A 24446-nucleotide genomic window follows, 5' to 3' on the forward strand; every position below is an offset into this window, starting at 1 on the left:
GATCATTTGCTTTGTAAACCACACACCACTTTCTGCTTTTACCTTCTGAAGAAGCACCTTGCAATACTCAAAGGCTTGAAGGCTGTTTCACTAGAACACATCAGTCCAATAAAACATATTACTGTAATGTCTTCCTTAGATAGCATGGCCACTGTTCTTCCCACTGCAGTTTTTTATACATTAGGTCTAGAATTCTTGTGGGCTGTGCTGCCACCCAGTGACTGAAATGTTGACTTACTCGTTTTGATTTCTTTCAGATACATGTCAGGCAGCTTCTAGCTGCAAGAAGCATTCCAAACTTAAAAATGGAAAGCATAATGCTGGTGGTCAACAAAAGAGGTTTAAAGACTGTCTCAAGGCAAACCTTTAAAAATGTAGTATAAACACTGACAACTGGGAAACACTGGCCTGCGAGCGCTCCAGTTGGAAAACAGCCTTTACCAAAGGTGTCATAGGCTTTGAAGACACTCGAACTCAGGACGCAAGGGAGAAACATGCTAAGAGGAAGGCACGCTTGGCAAATCCACACCATGATCAACTCCCACCCAGAAACCTATGTCCCCACTGTGGAAGGACGTGTGGATCCAGAATTGGCCTCCACAGTCACTTATGGACTCATTGTTAAAACCGTGTTTATGGAAGACAATCTTACTCGGCTACGAGTGATCGCCAAAGAAGAAAGAAGACACAGAAAGAGAAATGTGAAAAATACTGAAAATTATTCCTAGTGGGAATGAAGTTATCACTGTGGGGGAGGATCTCAACGATAAAGATGAGCGTACTGCCAAAATTGCTATTTTTGTTTCAGACAATTCCAATAATCAAAGGGACTGTGACCTTTAAAGAATGGCAAAGAGTAATTTCAAGGTATATCTGGCAGGGAAAGAAGCCAAGAATTCAATTTAAGTTACTAACAGATGCTAAAGAAAGAGGAGGCTTCACCCTACCAGACCTGAAATTATATTATGAAGCTTCATGTCTCTGTTGGTTAAAGGAATGGGTAAAATTAGAAAATACAGAGTTGTTAGATATAGAAGGATTTGATAATAGATTTGGGTGGCATGCATATTTATGGTCTGAAAAGAAGAAAATCCATAAAAGCTTTGAGAACCACATTTTCCAAAGATCGTAGATAGAAATATGGGGTAGGTATAAAAGCCTACCTGAACCAAAAACTCCGCACTGGTTGTCTCCATTAGAGGTTATGAATGTTAAAAAAATCAATATGAGAAGGAATTGGATTACATATGGGAATTTGATTGTTAAGGAAGGGGGGAAATGGAAAATGAAACCCTATGAAGAAGTAAAAGAGTTTGTATATGACTGGTTGCATTATTTTCAAATAAACGGAATGTTTAAAAAAAGATCTTAAGGAATATGGATTCATAGAGAAAGATTCAAAATTTCAAATAGAAATAATAAATAATGAATATAAAATTCTATCTAAAATGTATAAGATATTGCTGGAATGGCATACAAAGGATCAGGAAGTTAAATCTGTTATGATACAATGGGCCAGAGATTTTGGTTATAATATACAACTTAATGATTGGATTAAATTATGGAACGAAAACATTAAATTTACTGCATGTACTGCATTAAAGGAAAATGTTATGAAAATGATTTACAGATGGTATATTACACCGGTAAAACTTGCAAAAATGTATAAAACATGCAAGAAATGTTGGAAATGTAAAGAAAAGGATGGTACTTTCTATCATATGTGGTGGGAATGTAAGAAAGTGAAGAGCTTCTGGGAACTGATATATAATGAATTGAAAAAAATGTTGAAATATACATTTGTTAAGAAACCAGAGGCCTTTCTCTTGGGAATTACAGGAAATGAAATAAATAGAAAGAACTGTAAACTTTTCCAATATGCAGTAACAGTGGCAAGAATATTACTGGCCCAGAAATGGAAACAGGAACAAGTACCAACATTGGAGGAGTGGAGAATGAAGCTGATGGACTATGCAGAACTTGATAAACTGACAGGGAAGATTAGATATCTACGAGATCAAAAGTTCATCGAGGACTGGGGAAAGTTAGTAGAGTATTGGGAATGTATAAGTGATAATGAAATAACGTTAGTGGCATTTAAAGAAGCTCTGTAAAAACCTAAGAAATATTGCAAAAAAGAAAAACAGATGTGGAGGGGTATGTTAAAAGGCAATAGCAAATTTAGGAAATGTGTAATTCAAATGTTTAATTCGGATGATTATCAGAGAGGATGAAGGAAGTCAAAAAATGAGAAAATTTGTTAAAGTTGTAATGTGGTGCGATATGTATTTTTCTTGATGAAAACCAATAAAAAATATTTTTTTTAAAAAGAAAATTATTCCTAGTGGGCCACCTGAGGGAAGCTAAGTTGTCACAAAAGGGGATATTAAAGTGGATACAGCTTTTTATCCACAGGAGGGCACAGAGGGGAACCTACCTCCTCAATTTTATTTAGTCATTCATTTCAATGATTCTATTATTGATTCCTGTGATTTCAATGAAAATTGCTTGTCCCTGCTATTTCTCCAAAGGAAATCAAGGTAGCTAACAGACGATAATGAAAACAGAGTAAGCAAAACACCAATACATATATTCAAATTAATAAATTAATAATATCCAACCTATTTAACAAATTCCAGTAGCACAAAAGTAGCATAACTGAGCCAGCAAAAATTACACAATGAATAAATGCTTTTTTAAAAAGTCAGACCTTCACCAGTCACCTGAACAGCATAGCGATGGGGCCTGACAGACCTCATTCAGCAAAGTATTCCATAGAATTGGTGCCATCAGATAAAATACCGTGTCCAATGTAGTGTCCCTGGGGTGTGTGTGTGTGTGTGTGTGTACATACACACTATTTGCATTTCTTACTTTAAAAATTAATTTGAAACCCAAGAGAAAGGCAGGCTATTTTTTCTGCTCACCTTAATGAATCACACTACAAATAGTAGACCAGAGACCATTTTTAAAGGTTTTTTAAAAAACAGATCTAGGAAAGACTTGGATCACACTGAAGACAACATAAATGAACTCTTAGTAGCACATCTTCTCGGAAAGAACACCATAGAATTCAATGGGACTTACTCCCAGGTAGGGATGGAAGGATCTTTCCATTTTGATTCTCCCAGTTTCTCATTTCTCAAATCTTAAATTCAGTTCCCTACATTTTGCAGGAGTCTGTGGGTTTTAAAATAAGAATCCTCATGAAAATTCATCGACATCTTAGTGCCAATTTCTCTCAATAAACAGATTTTTACCTGCAGTTTTGACTAATGTACACATTTCTGAAAGCAGTTTCCTCTAATATAATGTATGTTTGTATGTTATTTTCACCAATATATTTGTTTTTATACACACTGTTTCCTAATGCATGCTTTTTTTAAAAAAAAGTAAACATTGGCTAGAGAATTACATCACAAAACTCAAGTGTACAAATTTTGAAGGATCTTTGTGTTGTGGTTTGCATAATGTTTTGGGATGTGCAAATTTTATAGAGTCAGCTATTAATGCCTACTGAATCAAATTTCTCCTCTATCCCCACCCTTGGGCATATAGGACTGGCACCTAAAATATCACATCTCTGAGCATTAGTGACTGCTTGTAATGTGCTCTAAAAAGCCATTTATCACATGGAAAGTTGAGGTAGTTCAGAACTCTGGATTTCTGCAGGGATGAATGAATAAAGGAGGGAGAGAGAAGACAGAGCAAACAGGCCTGTGGAAACTCAGTAATATTTTATTTGGAAAATGCATAAGGTTGACAACAGGGCAAGTGAGAAAGGAATGTGAGGAGCATGTTACCAAAAACATTAAGACAAACAATACATATGTCTTGAAGTATATCAAAAGCAGGAAACCAGCCAGAAGATGTTAGCTACATACCCAGTTTTGAAATGCTTTATTTGGGAAGGACCACTGATGGAACTAGTGAAACAAACAAGGCAGGAGGTGGCTTAGTCATGAAAATGTTCAGCTTGTCCCTAAAATCAGCCTTCTTATTGGAGGATTGTAAAGTAGCCAATGCAATGCTTCATAGTGTTTCATAGTGGTTAGAGTGTCAGACTAGGACTTGGGAGACCATGGTTCAGGTTCCCAGACATGAAACTCAGGGACGGCTTTGAGTCTCTTGCTGCTGCTCAGCCTAACCTACCTCACAAGGTTGTTGTGGGGATTAAATGAAGAGGGGGAGTACCATATATGCCTCCTTGGATTCTGTGGAGGGAAGCTGGGATACAAAGGCAACAAATAAATAAAAATAGATAGATATATTTGGGGTAAATGTGCAGAAATCATTAGTTTTTAAGAGAACAAGCGCTGCTGGGAATATCAGCATGGCTTCTGTAAGCCTAAACCCAAGTCCTGCTTTTCCAATAGTTTAGAGTTCTTTGAAATTTTCAACAAGCATCTGTTCAGTAGATATTACATATTTGGACTTCCAGAAAGCTTTTGGCAAAGTCTATCACTAAAGGTTCCTTAGCAATTATGGATTTGAAAAAGAGGAAGCAGAGAGCCATTCTTTCTGCCTCTATAGTCATTTGCCCAAGTCTAGATGCTACTCAGAAAAGCAATGACAAACCTAGACAGCATCTTAAAAAGCAGAGACATCACCTTGCCAACAAAGGTCTGTATAGTTAAAGCTATGGTTTTCCCAGTAGTATGGAAGTGAGAATAGTAGTAGTATGGAAGAATTGATGCTTTTGAATTATGGTGCTGGAGGAGACTCTTGAGAGTCCCATGGACTGCAAGAAGATCAAACCTATCCATTCTTAAGGAAATCAGCCCTGAGTGCTCACTGGAAGGACAGATCCTGAAACTGAGGCTCCAATACTTTGGCTACCTCATGAGAAGAGAAGACTCCCTGGAAAAGACCCTGATGTTGGGAAAGATGGAGGGCAAAAGGAGAAGGGGACGACAGAGGATGAGATGATTGGACAGTGTTCTTGAAGCTACCAGCATGAGTTTGACCAAACTGCGGGAGGCAGTGGAAGACAGAAGTGCCTGGCATGCTCTGGTCCATGGGGTCACGAAGAGTCGGACACAACTAAACGACTAAACAACAACGAGACTCTACTCAAGAAAGACTGGATGCCAGAGTAAATATGCACCAGCCATGGTGTGTCCAGGAAATAGGAAACAAGAATCTGTATCCCCCCCCCCCCCAAAAAAAAAATCTAGTGGTATCTGCTGGCCATTTTCAAAAGTATTACATTCATGAACATGTTCTTTTTTTCTCCTCACCCCTTCAGCCCTACTGCCGTGGTACATGGCTTTCCTTTATTGCCTGCCAACTCTAAGAACAAAACATGGATTTATGTGGCATGGATAAATAGTTTGATTAAAGAATCTGTAGTCCTTTTCAGTTCAGCAAATTGCAAACTTCCTGTTGGCATTCAGTTGCTGGTGGAAGAAATGAGTTCTTCTAATCATTCTCTGGAAGCAGAAGGATATGGATAATGATTCTAACCTCTTGGTCAACTCCATCAAAGACCATTTAGAGCACAGCTATGTTTATCAACCTCCTTTACAAGGACAATGACCTCATTATCATTGCACGAGATAACCAGTTATTTTGTGCTATACACTGCCTTGCTGTTGAGTTGTGCATTTTACCCTTTGACAGCTTAGTTTTAAGATGGCAGATCATTTTCTCAAGAACTAGCAATGGATCGCAAGGGCTATTTTCCAACAGGAGGCCTACCTGACAACGCCATCTTTCCCTGCATGCCACCTCTGTTTATTTCTTTTTAATAAAACTTGAACAAGGAAGCCACATTCTTTTAGCATTAATACACTGACCCGATTGCTTTCCACATCACTTTCAGGGAACAACTGGTTTGTATCATTCACTCAGAAGAAGAGTAATTTATGGAAGAGTCGGAATCAAGCGGAATTCTGTTGTTGTTGCTTGAGCTTGGCAATAGCTCCAAATGTGAACCATGCATTTGGACTGCAGACCTTCCAAAAAACGATTCCCTTTACACCCTCAGTGGAGTTAATGTAAACACCAGGCAGGCTATTGATGGGATATTTAAATCATTGGCCATTGAGAAGCCATCCATCTTTCTAACCCTGCATTACCAGGGGGTCTGAAATGTATGCTGAGAGATGAAATCCCCATTATCTCAACAGGTTGGAGTTGCCATCTCTACTCTCCAGAGGAAGGGGGAGAAGGAGCAGGTCATTTTTCATTTGCATGTACAGTGGTACCTCAGGTTAAGAACTTAATTCGTTCTGGAGGTCCGTTCTTAACTTGAAACTGTTCTTAACCTGAGGTACCACTTTAGCTAATGGGGCCTCCTCCTGCTGTCGCCACCGCGCAATTTCTGTTCTCATCTGAAGCAAAGTTCTTAACCCGAGGTACTATTTCTGGGTTAGCAGAGTCTGTATCCTGAAGCATCTGTAACCTGAAGTGTCTGTAACCTGAGGTACCACTGTATTAATCCATTCAGGTGATTTTAACAATGTCCTTTCCCTAGTACTGGGATAGAGCATACTTTTCTCTCTCCCCCAAATTAGAAACATACACAACTTTGACAGATTCACTTCAGAAGTTAGGTCACTTCTGATAGCTGGAAGGGAGCTCACCACACAGATAGCACTTCTGTTGCTGAGTTTTGAGCTACCATAATTATAATTGTGTGAGGAATAACCCTCATGAGGTGGAGCCATAGCTCAGTAGGGCAACACATGCTGGGCCTTTAATAGGCCCTGGGTTCAGTTGCTGGTTGCTGACTGCTGAGAGAAACGAGCAAGATTCCTTTCTGCAATGCTGGAGAGGCGCTGCCAGTTAGTGTAGACAGCACTGAGATAGGTGGACCAGTGTGATGCCGTCCTCCAGATGCTGTGGACTACAACTCCCATGATCCCTGACCACTGGCCATGCTGATGGGAATTGGCCTATAATATCTGGAGGTCATCACACAGCAATGGAGATTGTCCCCTTCTCTTGCCTGAACATGTGGACAATGGCACATCAGAAAACCATCTGAATAGGAGCTTCACCCACACTTCCCATTAAAAACAGTGGCAGAATTTTCACTGGCTGTAAAAGGCAGGCAAAATTTGGATAGATGATTGACTTATTTCTTACGTGGTGACAATAATTTTTGCAGCTCTAGCAATGCCAACCATCAGTTCCAATCTGAGGTTTGGGCATGCCTCTTCTTTCTGAATGCTGTGTCTGTTTCTGATGAGCCTTTTAAATTATGGGTGTCCTTTGACACTCCACCCTCCATTACACACCCCACTACTGGCCTAACTAAGGTAACTGAGCAAAACAAATTCCATATAACCATGGAGACAAGCTGGTGCTTATTGAAATGTGGCACCCAGGCAGAGTTCCATTCTGTGAGGAATTCCATTTGTCATCCCCCCACCCAGCCTTCCTTCAGATCTTCTCCGAGGGTAAAAGTTTGTAAAGGTAGACAGGTTCAAAGGTAGACAGCTGTCAGGGAGACTGATCCTTCCACTCCTTTGCTCCACCATTCTTGCACTAGATAGGCTAGCTGTCTCCACAGAGATTTATTAAGGAAACGACCACACAGTAATTTTTAGGAATGCCAGCTGATTCTAGAATGCTTATTAACTGCATGCCTTTTAACTGTTTAAGTGCTACAATGTAAATAGCTCTGCACATTGCCAAAACATCAATACACCATAGATTTAAAGAGCACAATTTCCCCCAAAGAATCACGGGAACTGTAATTTAATCCCTCACAGAGCTCTTAACAAATTGCAATTCCCAGACACATGCATGTCTCCTCTGATTTGAATGCAACAAAATACACATGTGCTGTCATCACTTATGATGTTCTACATACAAGTTTTCATACCTTTCTCCGCTATGTGGAAGTGCTTTCTATATAGGGAAAGTGCAGCATGTGTACAACTTTGAGGATTTTAATGTTTTTGTCAATTTGGCTGTGTCTTTTACTGCTGCCTGGCACAGGACGACACACAGGAGGTGTGGAGGACTGTTATTGTTAGGATTAGCTGAATTTAGCGTTGCTAAACTTTGCAATGTTTAGTTTGAGGGGCACTTTTATCTGAGATATGCATTAACAGCTACGCATTGTGTCACTGGATAAAGAGTGATGACCTGCTTTCTGCAGATAACTGTACAGTCTGGTATCCAACTGGATAGGTGCACTGCAAAAAGGATTAAGAAGACCATTAACATTAAAATAATTTTTGGAATGCATCAAATTCAGGAGGGGAGCAGGGAATAAACAAATCTGCACCTTGAACTTCCTTTTGTTTCATCCATCACTGTGTTGCCCAGAAATATGACAAGGGCATTCCAGGAAGGAAAGGGGGAGAGAAAGAATTCAGTGGGCTTCATCAGGTACATCTTAGGAGAGATTCTGAAGGAAATAAAGACCTGCCAGGCTAGGGAACCATCACTGTATGTTTTGTGCTTCTTTACTTGACTCTGAGGAACCAGTGGCCCTCAAGCTGTTGCTGAACTCCAGCTCCCATCAACCCCAGCCATCATGGTCTATGGTCAGGGATGATGGGAGTTGTAGTTCCAGAAACTTCTGGAGGTTCACAGGTCCCACCCCACAGGCCCACCACTTTAGGAGGTGTTGACATCATAAGACAGAGCTGGCACAAACAGTCTTCAGGCTTGCAGGATCCAATCGTGGTCTTTCAATGGAAGTCTGGAGGCAATCAGATAGAGTCAGTTGCAAAGTTGTGACTTGGAGAGCAGAGCCAATTGCCTACTGAGCCCCTGAGTCTTATGCTGGACTGATCAATACCTTACTGGGATGGATCCAGACTTAGTATGCTTTGAGTCAACCCACTGAAATCAAAGGGACTTAACAGTGCAGCCCTAGCCATGCCTATGCAGAAATCAATCCTATTGAATTAATTGGACCTGACAGAGGAAGCTGCCTTATGCTGAGTTAGACCTACTGGTCCATCTAGATCACTACTCCCTACACTGTATGGCAGCAGCCCTCCAGGGTTTTCATAGAATTACGAATTACGAGTTGGAAGGGATCTTGAGGGCCATCTAGTCCTACCTCCTGCAGTGCAGGATTCTTTTGCCCAATGTGGGCCTCAAACCCTTGATCCTATTGGAGATGCTGGGAATTGAACCTGGTGTGTTTTGCATGCAAGGCAGATGCTCTACCACTGAGCTACGGAGTTAAGAGTGCAGCCTTAGTCACAACTCATGGTAACAACTTAAGGCCAATTAATTGGATCCATCTTGCTGTGCTACTCCAGACCACCTGTTTTTAATTAGCACCCATCCAGATTTACTTGCACAAAGCTGACACAGAGGACTGACTATATCCGGTCTTTATTGAGCACTCGTTCTGATGTGTTGGTTGAGTACGGCTGCCATATGTCCGGATTTTCCTGTTAATGGGACTTCAAAGACGCAGTTGACATCGGGGGGGGGGGGGGGGATTTCCAAAAGGCGGCGCTTTATCCTGGATCTTAGGATCTAAGTCAAAATCACTCCTTTTGGGGGGCATTTTTGTACAAAAACGCTCAACAATTTTGGGGTCTTCCTTTAAAAAAGTTCAACAACTTTCAACAACTTTCCTTTTTGATATACGGAAACCCTATTGGTGGGGAGGCTATAAGTGTCCACCCCACATTTACTTGGGGTGCTTGCTGGGTACGTCTTCCTAGTCATCAGTAGTTCACCCCACACTTTTCAGTGCATTTCCCTATGACTTTCCAAACCACAATAAGTTTAAAAAGAAGTAGATTTGTTGTGCTAGGGAGACAGAGTTCTTTAATATGTTTTAATTGTGCAGGAATACATTTATGGTAAGCACATGAATGACACACTGGAAACCACCTCAGTGATATAGCAGTGGCAGAGGTGAGATCGGGAAACCGTAGTTTCAAATGCCTGCTCCCTCCTGCTCACTTGCTAACCTTGTGTCAGCATTTGAGAGTGGGGGAAGGCATTATTATTATTATTTATTGAATTTATATACCGCCCCTATACTCGGAGGTCTCAGGGGGGTTCAGCCCTCTTCCGATATACTTCTTTACCAAATGCAAGGCGTCTGTTTGTTCGCTTATTTATTTTTCCACGAGGAACACTCCAGCCTATCCTCTCCTCCCTTGCGGCCTGAGTTGGTACAGCCCAGAATCCTACGACCACCTAGCGGTAATCTTGCTCAGGATGACTCTTGGCCGCCGCTGCCGTCGTGCTGGCAATATCGCCGTCGGCCAGTAGGGGGAGACATGGGCGCGGGGAGAGCGAGCGCAAGGCAGAGACCCGCGGGAGGCAGCGCAGCCGCGGGAACGGCGAACTTTCGGGAGATGCAGCAATGAAGAGAAGCGGCGAGCGGCGACGGCGGCACCGACGGAGCGTGCCTTGATCGCTGCCGCTGGGACCCGAGGGGAGCTGCACAGCCATTTCGGCGCGGGCTTGGCACTGCGGAGCCCCCTCCCCGCGCACCCCGGACCCATGGCTGCTGCTGCCGCCGCCGCCGGCCCGGCTCCGCGGATCCTCCTGCTGTCGTCGTGGGCGCTGCTCCTGCTCCTGGCTGCTCTGCTCCACTCCGCCGCACCAGGTACGCCCCCCATCCCCCTTATTTCTCCCCAGTGAGGGGGTCTCCCTCCTCGAAAAGGGGGCGATGAGGGTGCTCTCTGCGTTTTAATGCCATAGACAGCCCTCCCCATATCCAGCATCAATGGAGAACTTTACCCCCCCCCCCTCTATATTTCTTTTATCTAGTCTCCACCTTTGATTTCCCCCTTCCAGATATTGTGAAGCCCTCGGGGCTGGGATCCCCGTCTATATTTCTTCTATCTACTTTCCATCTTCGATTCCTCCCTCTTCTGATATTGTGAAGCCCTCGGGGCAGGGATCGCCAACTATATTTCTTTTACAGATAGGTAGCCGTGTTGGTCTGCCATAGTCAAAACAAAAAAAATTCCTTCCAGTAGCACCTTAAAGACCAACTAAGTTAGTTCTTGGTATGAGCTTTCGTGTGCATGCACACAGTGGTGTATCTGAAGAAGTGTGCATGCACACGAAAGCTCATACCAAGAACTAACTTAGTTGGTCTTGAAGGTGCTACTGGAAGGAATTTTTTTTGTTATATTTCTTTTATCTACTTTCCATCTTCGATTATTTTCCCTCCTGATATTGGGAAGCCCTCGGGGCAGGGATCCCCGTCTAGCCTGGGCTCCCTGTAAAAGCACCTCGGTGGCGGAGGGGGAAAGGGTTCAGCCGTCGCGCTAGTCTGTGTATTCCGGGAAAGGGGATCCAGTCAGAGCCTCACTTCCCAGGAAAATCTTTTCATTTACAAAACGTGGGGAATGCTGTTGAAAGTCAACCACAGCTTCAGCGCAAAACGAAACGTCCCGCTGGAGAGGCATTTTTCACTCTTGAACCTCAGCCCCACCTGCGCCTCGGATCCCTCCTGCTCCTCTTTAGGGTTCGGGGTTCCCCGCAGCCGCTGATCGCCCAGTGACACAATTAACAAAAAGACTAACTGGAATTTGCTACAGTTTAGCCTTTGCCAAGTTGGCGCCCTCCTGAGGCTTCGGACTACAACTCCCATCAGGGCTGGGGCAGCCCAGTCAGATGGCTGGCATATAAATCATAAAATTATTAATATTATTATTAAAGCGTTTCGGGGGTGTGTGTGTGCCAGGTTCGCAAAGGCTGCCGCAGAGCATCCCAGCCCTTCGTCTGGGAAGAGAACTGCCTTGTCCTGGAATGCAAAGATTGCAATTCTTCGAGAGCAGTTCCCACTGAGCTCTGGGGAAGGAGCAGGCAGACGACCAGGCAGGCAACATGGAGCTGCTGCCAGTCAGTGTAGGACAGTATTGGGCTAGATGGTCTGACTCTGTACAAGGCAGCTTCCTTTGTAGAGGAGCATCTGATAAGAAACGAAGAGCCGGATGCTTACAGAGAAAGAAACTGGCGTGGCAAATGGAGGCTTGCCCTCACGATTGCCATTGTAGAGGGGAAGTGGTGTGGCTCAGTGCTGTGGCCTGCAGAAGGTCCCAGGTGGCATGACCAGGTAGGGCTGGGAGAGAACCCTGCCTGAAATCCCAGAGAAGCGTTGCCCGCGCGTGTAGGGGATGCTGGGCTTGATGCACCAATGGCGTGACTCTGTAGAAACTCCTGCGTAAACTCACTTTCCCTGCGTTGGCTTCTGTTTGTGTTTATAATGTGGTTCCTTCCCTCTGTTCCTTGGTGTTTTCTCTTCTCCCGGGTCTGCGCATTCTGCCCCCCCCTCCTGCCTTAGAGGAATGGGAGAAGTAAGCTGTATGTGTTGCTACAAGTTCCACATGCAGCCAAGTGCAGGAATTCTGAGCTCCAAACTTGCCCACGGGGCCAGTTCCTTGACGGCAGGCGTTGATGGTAATTGCAAAGACAAGGGGGCTGAACCTGAAGCCGTGATTACTTGCTTGGAAGCAAGTTTCATCGAAGCACCGAGACATATTCTCAAGAAAATAAGCGCAGGCTCATTATGTCTATGTCAGGAAAGCGGGCGGCGGGGGTGGGGGTGGGGGGAGAGAACCAACCCAGCTAATTTGCAGGCTTTTCCTCCCTTGCTTTTAATGAACAATAATTCAACGATGCTAACATAATGAGTTACGTGATCTGCACCATGGCTGATTTCCTAAGGCAGAAGTTTGTGTGATTGGCTAGTAGTTGCTTTCTTTTGACACAATGTCCTAAATCATAATGGACCGAATAAATGTGGCAAGGAAAAAAAACAACCCACAACCTTTCCCTGTGCATTTTTTCAACTCCTTGAGAACTGTTTCTTTTGGAAGTGAGCAACAGGACATTGGTTTCCAGGGAGAGGAGCGCTGGAGAGCCATAATATAATATGGAATGTCCTGTTTGGGGAGCCTATGGCTAAAACACCTGTAACCCTTTCAAAGATATTTTCTTCCTCCCTCCAGGCTCCTGCTGCCTTTCTGGAATCAGGGTTGTTTGCTGTGGCTTGCAAGCTTCTGTTGGGCTTCCCACTGGTGTGCCCTCCCCTTTGCCCCTCCCATTCACCCCGTAGCCTATAAATCACTCCAGAGATTGATGGAATGTTTTAGCTGGAGAGCTCTAGCCTGAGAGTCTTGCGCTGAGGCTCAGATCCACCACATTAACACAGGATTTGCAGCGTATGGATGGGCAGATCAAAGATAAAATACTTTAGGATAAACCGGTGGGATTAGCAATGTGGTGGAGGTGGGGGGGGGGAGTGCTCTCCCTTTGCTTTGGATGGATTTAGGAGTCTGATTAATCTGTTCTGTGTAAAATATTTGCTTGCTTCCCAGAACTTTCTGTTCATCCATCAGGCTTGGGAGGTGAACTCAGCTCTGAAGCAAGCAGCCCTTTGCTCTGGTTGGAAAGATGGGCAATTTAGCATTCTCTGCAAAACAACATGCATGAATCTTTTATATATTACTGTCTGTTGTATTGGGTGCCTTCTTGGGTAGTCTTGATTGTTCTCAAAGTGGATGTCATATGTTATAATGGATGGTGGCTTACGTGTGTAACAGTACCATTCTATGCATGTCTACTCAGAAGTACAACACATTGAGTTCAATGTGTATGGAGGGGTCTTTCCAAGTAAATGCCTATAGGTTTGCAACTTTAGCCTCCTTTACTGCAGACCAGGGATGGGGAACTTGTGGCCTTCCAAATGTTGTTGGACTACAACTTGCATTATCCATGAACATTGGCTTATTGGGGTCCAGCAATATCTGGGGGCGTAGGTTCCTGATCCCTGCTGGAGACAAAACCAGAAATTAATACCCCTCCTCTTTTTTTGGTAAAGATGTTTTCTTACCTAGGGAATCTTAGTTTTTAATTCATCAAATGGGTTTTACTCAATTACCCTCTACTCCACTGTTGTTGAAGATCTAGCTGAAATGAAAATCCAGAATAGATAGGTTTAGGCTGCATTCATTCTCTCTACTGTATTCCATCATCGAATCATAGAATTGTACAACTGGAAGGGACCACAAAGGTCATCTAATCCAACCCTCTGCAGTGCAGCTCTAATCCACAACCCTGAGATTAAGAGTCAATTGCTCTACTGACCGAGCTATCCTGCAACAGACACTCTGCATTCGGTGACCACTGAGCACAATCAGTCCTCTTTAGGCTGCATAGTGATGGGCCAATATTCTCCTGTGGATTTCTACCTGTTGGGCAGCAGTTAGTAGCACAAGATTCCTGTCCGGGGAATAAAAAGGGTAACACAGGAATAAGTTGTGGCAGGAGTGGGGAGCCACATGAGCTTTACCTGGTATTGGCATCATTTAATACAGGCATAGGGAACCTGTGGTCCTCCTGCTATTGCTGGATTGTAAGTCTCAGCAGCCTTGACCACCTGCAAGGCTGGCTGGGGCTGATGGGAGTTGGTCCAGCAACATCTAGAGGGCCTGATCTTACACACACTTTGCCTACACTTGATCATCAAAGACATTCCGAGGCAGCTCTGCTTCTTGGCAATAAGCAGCACACCGGGACAGCACTGAGGAAAGCACCTCCTTGAGCTGTTAGATTGATTTGCACGTCAGGAAGCCCAGCTTCACACGCTTTCCCTCGATTCCTTTTCCTGTATCTGACAAAGTTCAAGAGACCTTCACTGTGCTGAAAGAACACTGCGTAGTTTGGCAACCCACAGCGCTTCCACTTCCTTTCTAAAAAATATTAGCATCCTTTTCAAAAATAAGAAGGAAAAGCTGGAATTACTGTGGTGAGTGGTAGCACAGAAAACAATGTATGGGAAAATCCAGATGTACGGCACAAAAACACTCAACAGACTTTCTGTCCAGATTTTCACTGTTTGAAATATGGCAGCCCTACTTGATGTTCCTTCAGGCCATGCTGCTGTTAAGAAATGTGGGACCGGAATGGGATGGCATTCTTTTCATCATAGAATATTTCTGGTGTCTCTTTATGGGCCATGCAATTCCATGGGAATGGCAGTTATGTTTCAGTCCTGCTAGCCAGGCATGCAAAAGTCCCATAGTTTTCACTTGCGTATGTGTGCTCACATAGGTTTGATGCCACCAAACATATTTTGCTTCAGTAGTAGAAGTAAGTTCCCTATCTCCTGCCCCAAAACTTGTAAGCAAAAGCTCTTACTTGTAAGTAAAAAAGGGATCTTTATTCAGGCAGGTAACAGTACAGGCTCAGCAGCAGACACAAGGCTCAGAAGTCCCAGTTCAGGCGTTCAAGAGCAGAGCAAGAAGTTCAGAACTGGATGGAAGCAATGAAGATGTCCCAACAAGTTTCCATGCTCCACCCTCCAAGCTTTTAAAGATGAGCCCTGGCAAGCTCACTCATGAGACGTGCTTGCCATATGGAAATATCAGGATTGCAAACACATGCTCTGTCAGGGCAGGTGGGTTTGCTCCCATCTGCAAAGGTGGTCGCTGGTTCTAGGTCACAAGACCACACCCTCATGGTCAGGTTCCTGTCTGACCTCTTCCCTTGGCAGCTCAAAACTGCCCCTAGGTCTGGCCGGGAGGGGGCAGAGCCAGCATCCCTGCTCCCCTTTCCCAAGTGGCTAAATTTGGGGCACGCTCCCCTATTAAGACTCCCCTCTGTTTCCTCCTCCCCTTCTCCGCCTCCTTGAGAGCATGTCAGTCCAAACCAGATCCCAACAGGACAGGGACTTGCACCTTGGTAGCTAGCAAGTCATCAATAGGGTTGCTATTTTTTTACTGAAAAAGTTCTGGCTCCCTGGGCATGGGTGGAGGCAGGACAGGTGATATTGGGCAGAAATTGACAGTTTGGGGGCAGAACTTGTAGGACTTTAGTGAGTCATGAGCAAGTAAAGCAGAGGATGCTTGAAGAATTAATTTTCTATGAATTCCTAGAATTATTGGTCTGTGGTGCTCATTTATATATATGTGTGTGTGTGTGTTGCTATTATTTATTACTGCATTTATTGTAAAAAATATTTCATAGAATCATAGAATCATAGAATTGGAAGAGACCACAAGGGCCATCGAGTCCAACCCCCTGCCAAGCAGGAAACACCATCAGAGCACTCCTGACATATGGTTGTCAAGCCTCTGCTTAAAGACCTCCAAAGAAGGAGACTCCACCACACTCCTTGGCAGCAAATTCCACTGTCGAACAGCTCTTACTGTCAGGAGGTTCTTCCTAATGTTTAGGTGGAATCTTCTTTCTAAGATTCATATCTCGCTCTTCTTCAACATCAAGGAAAACTAGAGTGACAACAAGATCAAATTATGTCAATAAACTTATGTCTAAATCATAGCTCTTACTTTTACAGTTATTGGATGTGAACACATGGAATGAATACCCCCCCCCCCCCGGTGTTGGTGTATTATCACTTGTTTTGTATTCCAGTATTTGTCCAGGTTTTGTCTGTGGCTCTTGGTGTAGACATGCGAGTGGTCTGTTGACTGAGAATGTGAGATCAAATCAAGCTTAGTGGTTTCAGAGTTTAGATGGTGTGATTAGAAAATGTGCTAGAAGAATGAAGTTTGAGTACATTGGTTGATGTGTGGGCACTGGTGTGACAGTGTGCTTCAGTGGAACTGTGTGGAGTGTTATATTTAGCTGCCATTAGATTAAATTGTGTTTATCATTGTATAGAGAGATGTGAATTTAATTGGATTGGTTTGTTGAGTAGACATTTGGAAAGAGTGAGTCTCTTTTTCTTTTTCTTAGTTATTGATCACATGATTTTAAAATGTACGCTTTTTATTTTTCTAGTTGATTTTCCCTTGAAATATTTCACTCGGTTGTTCTGAGGATAATTTTAGTTGCTAACTGTGTTCTAAAATGTGGATTTTTTTGTTGTAAGGATGAAGTTGATCAAGCTTTAGAGGATGCCCTATTTCATTGTCAATACTGGTATTTTATGTGGATTTTCAAAAGTATCTTTTATATTTGGTTTTCATTTATGTTTTAAGTTACACTGGAAATTGCTTAGAAATTTCCCCGACTAAACTATAAGCAGTATATAAGTTGTCTGAATAAACTAATAAAAAAATAAAAATTGAAGTCATGCCAAGGCTACAAAAAGACAGCAACTTGATTTTTGAAACAATAACAAAAGAGCTTATTGTCTTTTTAAAAATTTACTGATTGCAATTCCAGAACCCAGTGCTGAAGACTGACTTGTGGTTAGGATCACATAGTTGGCTCTCTACTGGCCTCTGGTGGCACTGAGGAATACTACCAGTTCAGATGGGTCAACTGTGCAGGAGGCCCCAGGTTTGCCTATGTTGTCAGAAAGCTGCCACTGGTGATTATCCTGTTAGCGGTAGCAACATGGAGCATTTAAAGGTGGGGCACCAGCAGTGTTGGGTCCAGAAACACTGAAGGGCCAACTCATAGGATCCGCTCAGCTATGTCATCCTAGAGCTGGCATAATGAAAATTTATAAGAAATTGCACCCTCATCTTCTACCCAGGCTGGTGCCATGCTGCTCTTTCCTGACCCCACTTAGGATTGCACTGCCTGATTCCATTCCTTTGCACACTTACTTGGAAGTGCCGGTGTGGCGTAATGGTTAAGAGTGTTGGACCAGGACCTGAGAGACCAGGGTTCAAATCCCCACTCAGCCCTGAAGCTCACTGGGTGGCCTTGGGCCACTCACCATTTCTTAGCCTAACCTACCTCACAGGGTTGTTGTGAGGACGAAATGGGAAGGAGGAGAACCATGGACTCTGCCTTGAGATTATTGGATGATAAAGGTGGTATTGAAATGTATTACATTAAACAATCAAATAAATAAGCTCCATTAAACTTAGTCAAACTTACTTCTGAGTAGATATGCATAGGATCGTGCTGCTAGGTTTGCTCAGCTGGAAGTTAGGTTGTGCCCTTTGCTCACATGCAAACAGCAGATTTTCAGAGCACTGCTTTGCTCATGCAGAGAGTGAGTAATTCTTATTATTACGTAACCTCAGTTAATTTATGTAACCCTCCTTCTGCCTAAAATGTTAAAATCTGTAGTTCATCACACACGGCTTTCAAAGCATTTGAGTCGATTCTTACACTAGAACACTTCGCTTTGTGGGGAGGGTTATTGTTTGTTTGTTAAACACTGCCATGTTGCAATCATATAATTACAAATTCCCAGATCTCTGCAGAAGTTTCCCTTCTGTGTTGCAGTGCTATAGCTATGGAATTCCTTGCTTGTCTCAGTTCAGGGTTCCTCAGGATGAGGGACAGGAGCTGGAGGCCTGAAGTGAGTGGAAGGATATCCCAGGGGGAAAAAATGTGCACATGTCTTATATATTTAAAGGTCTTGGGTTGGGGATAAAAGTTCCACGCCATAGTAACTTCATTCCCACTTTTCCTCTCATGTCAGGGGTGAGGAACCTGTTTCAGACCAGGGGCTGCATTTCATTCTGAGCAAACTCCCAGCAGGCCACAGGCCAGTGGTGGGCGGGGTCAGAGGCAAAAGTGGGCAGGGCAATGAACATTAACTGTGTCTTTGCCCAGGATGCTAGTTTCTACACAGACTGGCCCAACCCTCCCCATCTTCCACCCAAATAAACAAGACTAGGCAAAAACAAAACTCTCAGGGGAAGTGCGCGAAGTAAGGCCAATGAGGGACATGGCCTTGGGAGAGTGTGTGAGTCCTGCAGGCCCATTAGAGAGGATTGGATAGTCACATTTAGACCCCAGGTCTAACTTTCCGCACCCCAGTCTTACACCTTGCTCAAATGTAAAGGTTCCCCCCCCCCCCAGCACTGGAAAATAATCTTGCCCCAATGCAAGGCTGGTTCATACTTGGCCTGTGTAGGGCTAATTACGTTGTGTAAAGTTAAGCGGATGCTGACCTTGCAAAAACATGACTATTATTTCACATGCGGTTTAAGTTATTTTGATTCCTGTAGGGTTGAGATGAATTCGCAAAAATACAGGGAGACAAATTTCAAAGACCCAGAAGAAATGAACAATTTAGCATTGCATTCAGGCTGCCACTAGGTGTCTCATATCAAACCTCTGCACAACTGAACCCTCTGCTACTAAGCCCCGTCTCCTATTAGAAGCTGTGCTTGTTAGAAAAGGAAGCGCAGGAGTGCTTGCAAAGGGCAATTCTCCCATCTGCCGCAGCATTTCACAGTCATAAACGGGGGATGTTTTAAAAACAGCCTACTTGCGTGTTTATTAAGATTTGTACCCTGCCCTACAAACACAAGATCACAGTTAAAAAACATAAAGTAACTGATGCATAAGATCAGCAAATGTATAAAAGCAGCATACATGTGAAATCAAAGTGATCCAATAAAATTGGTCAGCAAAAATAAAAAAGCCAAAGAAAAGCCGACACATTACCACTGAAAAGATCGTCTCCATGGTAATAACCACCCACCGTACCGGAGATTGTGGGTCTCTCTCTAAGGGGAGTGGGCAAAGGGAAGTGGTTTCCCTCTCCCCCTATGAGCCGTTGCCAGGTTGAACTTTTTGAAAGGACTGGATTGCTGGCATCAGTCTGCAGTCCAGGAGACAATGGAGGCATGTGCCTTTGGGGATGAGGTCAAGCTGTTGGACAGCTACAGCTCCTGCTGTAGTTGTAGAGACTGATGCGAGAGAGATGTGTTTTGTTGCAGCTGGGGCAGGTGAGGGTGCCCAGTTGTGCTGCTACACATGCATCACAATATTTATTCTCTGTGCTCCTCCTCCTTCATACCAAGAACTAACTTAGTTGGTCTTTAAGGTGCTACTGGAAGGAATTTTTTTGTTTTGACTATGGCAGACCAACACGGCTACCTATCTGTAACTGGAACTCCTCCCAGCGGTCATTCCTCCTTTGGTCACTGCTGTGGATACACGATATAAAAATACTGACGTTCTAGCATTTAAAGAATCTGAGATACGAAGCAAAATGTACAGGAGCAATCCCCCTCCCTCCCTGTGTATGTGTGAATCTAGTTTTCTTCTCCCATCTCCATTAGTGTGTCACACGGCCCCCTGTTGGTGGTGCTGAAGGGGATGATGGGAGGTGCTGAGGTGCTGAAGGGGATGATGGAGTTTCATCCAACAACACCTGAAGTGCTGAAGGCAGGGTTGTCTTAAGTATATGCGGCGCCTGGGTGCAAAGATCCGCCCGGCACCCCCCCAGGTTGCCCAGGCGTGCATGAGGATGGAGCTGGCCGGCTGCCTCAGTGTCTCACTGGCTTCGTCGCCCCCGAACTCACAGAGCAGAGCCACCTGCAGCAGAAGAGCCCACTGCGGCGCTCCAACGACGGGTGGGCTCTTCCCCAGGCTCAACTCTTGGGCCCCAGACTCTCGGGCACCCTTGAGAGCTCGGCGCCCGGGTGCCCCACATCCCTACTGCCTATGGGTAAGACTGCCCTGGCTGAAGGGCAACAACACCTGAAGGGCCACAAAGCCACTCCACCTTTTCTGTGAGCTGCTGGCGCCCATCATCCATGACCGGGCTTTGCAAGCTGCGGCTGACAGGAGCTGGAATTCAACTTTATCTGGGGGGCCACATCCCTGATTATAATTATACCACCCTAACCAGAATCTCTGTGGAGAGGATGCTTGAATTGATAATGCATAAATAAACGTATTGCTTGTGTACTGCATACGAAACTTAATAAGAATGTACCACTGGACAAGTTACTGTAGTTATATGTTGTTCTTGAATTTACATGGAAAACTATAAAAATTATTCGGGGGGGGGGGGGGAGAGAGCATATACATTGCATTCCTTCCCTTCCAACATTTCTCAGGTGAAAATAGGGACATCCTTTTCCATCCCCTCCAACATTTCTCTGATGAAAATGGGGACTCCCAAAGGGAAAGCAAGACAATCGAGGATCAAATCAGAAACCTAGATGGCTTCTGTAATTCCAAGACTGTCCCTGGAAAATCGAGACACTTGGTGGGTCTCTAATTATGACCCATTCAGTAGAACTCTTAGAGCAGTGGATGCTAAAATAACATCATTTTGTTTGTTTGCTTTTGTTTGCCTTGACCTGTCAGGTCTCTTCTTAGGTTCTTCTCTTTGCTGTGAGGTTTATTTGGGGAGATGGGGTAGGGTGGGGTTGGTGCCATGCCTGGTGGCAGTGACCAGAGGATGCTTCCCGAAAAATAGCAGATGTGCAAAACGCTATGGAAATGGAACGGCAGAAGCGGCAATTATAAACATGAATGTGACCTGTATTCCAGCCTTTGCCAACCTGGTGCCCTCCAGTTGTTTTAGAGTACAACTCCAGTGTACAGGGCTGGCTGGGCCCGATGGGAGTTTTACTCAAAAATATCTTGATGACACCAGGTTGGCTGAGGCTGCTGTATTCTAACTCTAGTTTCTTCGCTGCAGTGAAAATGTCTGAAAAACTGGCAGGCGAAAGTTGTGTTGTTTACATGGAATTAATTAGTCTCACAACATGTGTTTGGAAATAGGCACAGTGCAGAGATGAAATGAATGGCCACAATCCAAGTGAAATCAATGTGTTTTGCTGGCTATTAATTTCCACAGGAAAGTGTTGCACCTGCTTAAATATCTCTTATTGATTCTAAGTGGAGTGTTACATTGCTTACCTCTGATTTGTGCCCATCATTCTAAAAGGGTGGGTTTGACACCAGAAATCTAAATAGCGCATGATTAGGACTTTTTTTCTTTCTAGTCAAAGTGTGCCAATGTAATAATAATTATTGTACCCACGTGTGTGTGGGTTTAATTTTCATTTTGATGCAACTGTTTCATCTTTATCTCTTCGTTTAATTTAATAGGTTGTGAAATAATGTTTTCACATAAATCAAAAAGAAATAATAATAATAATAAAGATTTTTTTAACATGGAATCTCCAGATTGGCAGCAAACCAAAACTCCCCTGACCTTGACAGCCAGCTCGCCTGGCCCCATTCATATCCTGGTAGGTGCAGTGCCCCAGCTGGTGGGAGGACTGTATTGCAGCTACTTAACCCACTTCGAGTGCCACTGTTGCTCTCCAGGTACTCACAAAAGGACTTTTTACTCATGATGGTCTTTGATATCCTTCCCACTTGCCACAGCATATAATACTGAATGCAGATTTATATTTGAGGGAGTCTTTCCATTCCTCTGCATGTAGGACTATCCTATTTTAACTTTGCAGGAACACTGCAAAATAGTTTAGACTGAACAATGATGACTTATCCGCCCAATAAGTTCCGTATTTTAAATAGGAATTTCAGCCCAGGTCTCCCTGAACCAAAGTCTTTTTACTTTAACCATATAATAAGCAGAATTCCACAAATAAGCTTGGCACTGGCAACTGCCTCTTCTCAATCTGTCCCTTTCTTTCTCTTTGACTCATGTGACAGAAGAGATAGCAAGGGTTTCACAGGCAGGCTCTGTTCAGAAAGTTTCCCAAAATTGTAAAGGTGTGGAGAAAATAGGAATCCAGATGAGTCATGGAGAAGGAGCGTTTGGGGGTGGGTGGGAACAATTATCTAATCTTTGCTAATCAGAGCTAGTTGGAATGGTGAACTAAATTGAGGGAGGGCATGTTTGTTTCTCTCTTTCTCTCTTCAAGACTTCCCAGTTAAATGCAAATGCTCTGAATTCCAAGTGATGCAACTACTAGTCTGAATTTTCAGGAGCTGAATCTTTGCTCCCCTCCCAGAGAGGGGGTGGTATAAAATAATGCACAGAGGGACTGCATATTCCTCTATCTTTCTTTGACAGGCATTCTGGGCAGGACTGACTGAATGAATGATATAATTGGCATTTGTATCCATCCTTACCCATGACCCTTTTGATCGATCCGGTTTTGATTGTTGTTGTTTAGTCATTTAGTCGTGTCCGACTCCTCGTGACCCCATGGACCACAGCACGCCAGGCACTTCTGTCCTCCACTGCCTCCCGCAGTTTAGTCAAACTCATGCTGGTAGCTTCGAGAACACTATCCAACCATCTCGTCCTCTGTCGTCCCCTTCTCCTTGTGCCCTCCATCTTTCCCAACATCAGGGTCTTTTCCAGGGAGTCTTCTCTTCTCATGAGGTGGCCAAAGTATTGGAGTCTCAGCTTCAGGATCTGTCCTTCCAGTGAGCACTCAGGGCTGATTTCCAAAAGAATGGATAGATTTGATCTTCTTGCAGTCCATGGGACTCTCAAGAGTCTCCTCCAGCACCATAATTCAAAAGCATCAATTCTTCGGCGATCAGCCTTCTTTATGGTCCAGCTCTCACATCCATACGACAAAATATATACTTATAATAAAAGGTTAAAGCAAGAAGAACCCCACTGTATTTAATTGTCCAAGCTATGCTCTACTATTTAGAGAGACAGCTTGCTTGAGATCAATTACCTTTGTGCATCCCAAACATTTGAAGAGTAGTAACACTGCTGGCCTCTTACTTTCTAGGGAAAAGCTGTCACTCAGTTAGGCGATGTCTGTCTCTGACAATTGTCTGACTTGAAGATATTCTGCTCTGTGTCCAGAGCCCCCAAAGCACCATTAATATATTTGTGAAGTTCTATCATCTATCTATCTATCTATCAATCATCTATCTATCTATATCTATATCTATCTATCTATCTATCTATCTATCTATCTATCTATCTATCTATCTATCATCTATCTATCTATCTATCTATCTATCTATCTATCTATCATCATCTATCTATATCTATCTATCTATCTATCTATATCTATCTATCTATCTATCTATCTATCTATCTATCATCATCTATCTATATCTATCTATCTATCTATCTATCATCTATCATCTATCTATCTATCTATATCTATCTATCTATCTATCTATCTATCTATCTATCTATCTATCTATCTATCTATCATCTATCTATCTATCTAATCTATTAAATAAATATCTATATCTATTAAATAAATAAATATCTTTTAAATAAATAAAGCAGCTTGCTTCTTTGCACCTGGAGAAAGCATGTGTGAGAAGGTATGCCTGATTAAAAAAACAAGTGACAAATTTAATTCAAACCAACGTGAGTCACGAACGGTATTGATAACCTGGATATTAAGGGAAAGCACTTCAGTCTGTGTCTTACAGAAACAGAGAGGAGTTATTTTCCCTTTGCCTGTCTAAGGTGTCAGTTTTGACATTTTCCAGCATGATATTTGACAATTGCTTATAAAGGAGGAAGTTTTAAAAGTGAATGCTGTTTCCAACACTGTTACCTTTGGCAAAGTTTCACTGGTTGAAGCTCATGGATTTTTGATGATCTGCTGGACATATATTTGCTTTCTTTGCTGAATGCATGTTAAAGCTTGAATTTGTGTGCCCTGACTTTTTCTTCAGCCTCCAAGAGAATTTTGGCAGAACCCAGTGGAAAGTTAAACTTGCACTTTAGAGATGGAATGGAAAGACTTTACATAAACATATGAATCTTTCTTGGATTGAAAAAAAATATCTTGTTGTTGTTGCAACACTGGGAGGAAGAATCGTCTTGCAGTCAGGCCTAATCATTGTAACCCAAGACACATGAGTGTTGGGGGGAGACCCAATTTAATACCTGCTGCTTTTAGAAGTTC

The 24446-nt window shown here is 43.4% G+C and overlaps 1 protein-coding gene across 1 annotated transcript in view; it reads left to right on the plus strand.

Moving 5' to 3' along the window:
* The first annotated feature begins 10269 nt into the window (after nucleotides 1–10269).
* Nucleotides 10270–24446, plus strand: part of FNDC1 (fibronectin type III domain containing 1) — an 88408-nt gene continuing 74231 nt past the window's right edge. Inside the window, exon 1 of the mRNA XM_083732037.1 lies at nucleotides 10270–10546. Coding sequence (XP_083588163.1) covers nucleotides 10441–10546 — 106 coding nt within the window. The 5' untranslated portion in view covers nucleotides 10270–10440. The remainder of the gene's footprint in view (nucleotides 10547–24446) is intronic.

Source organism: Podarcis gaigeae, assembly GCF_964106915.1.
Source record: "Podarcis gaigeae genome assembly, chromosome: 3".
Lineage (NCBI taxonomy): Eukaryota > Metazoa > Chordata > Lepidosauria > Squamata > Lacertidae > Podarcis > Podarcis gaigeae.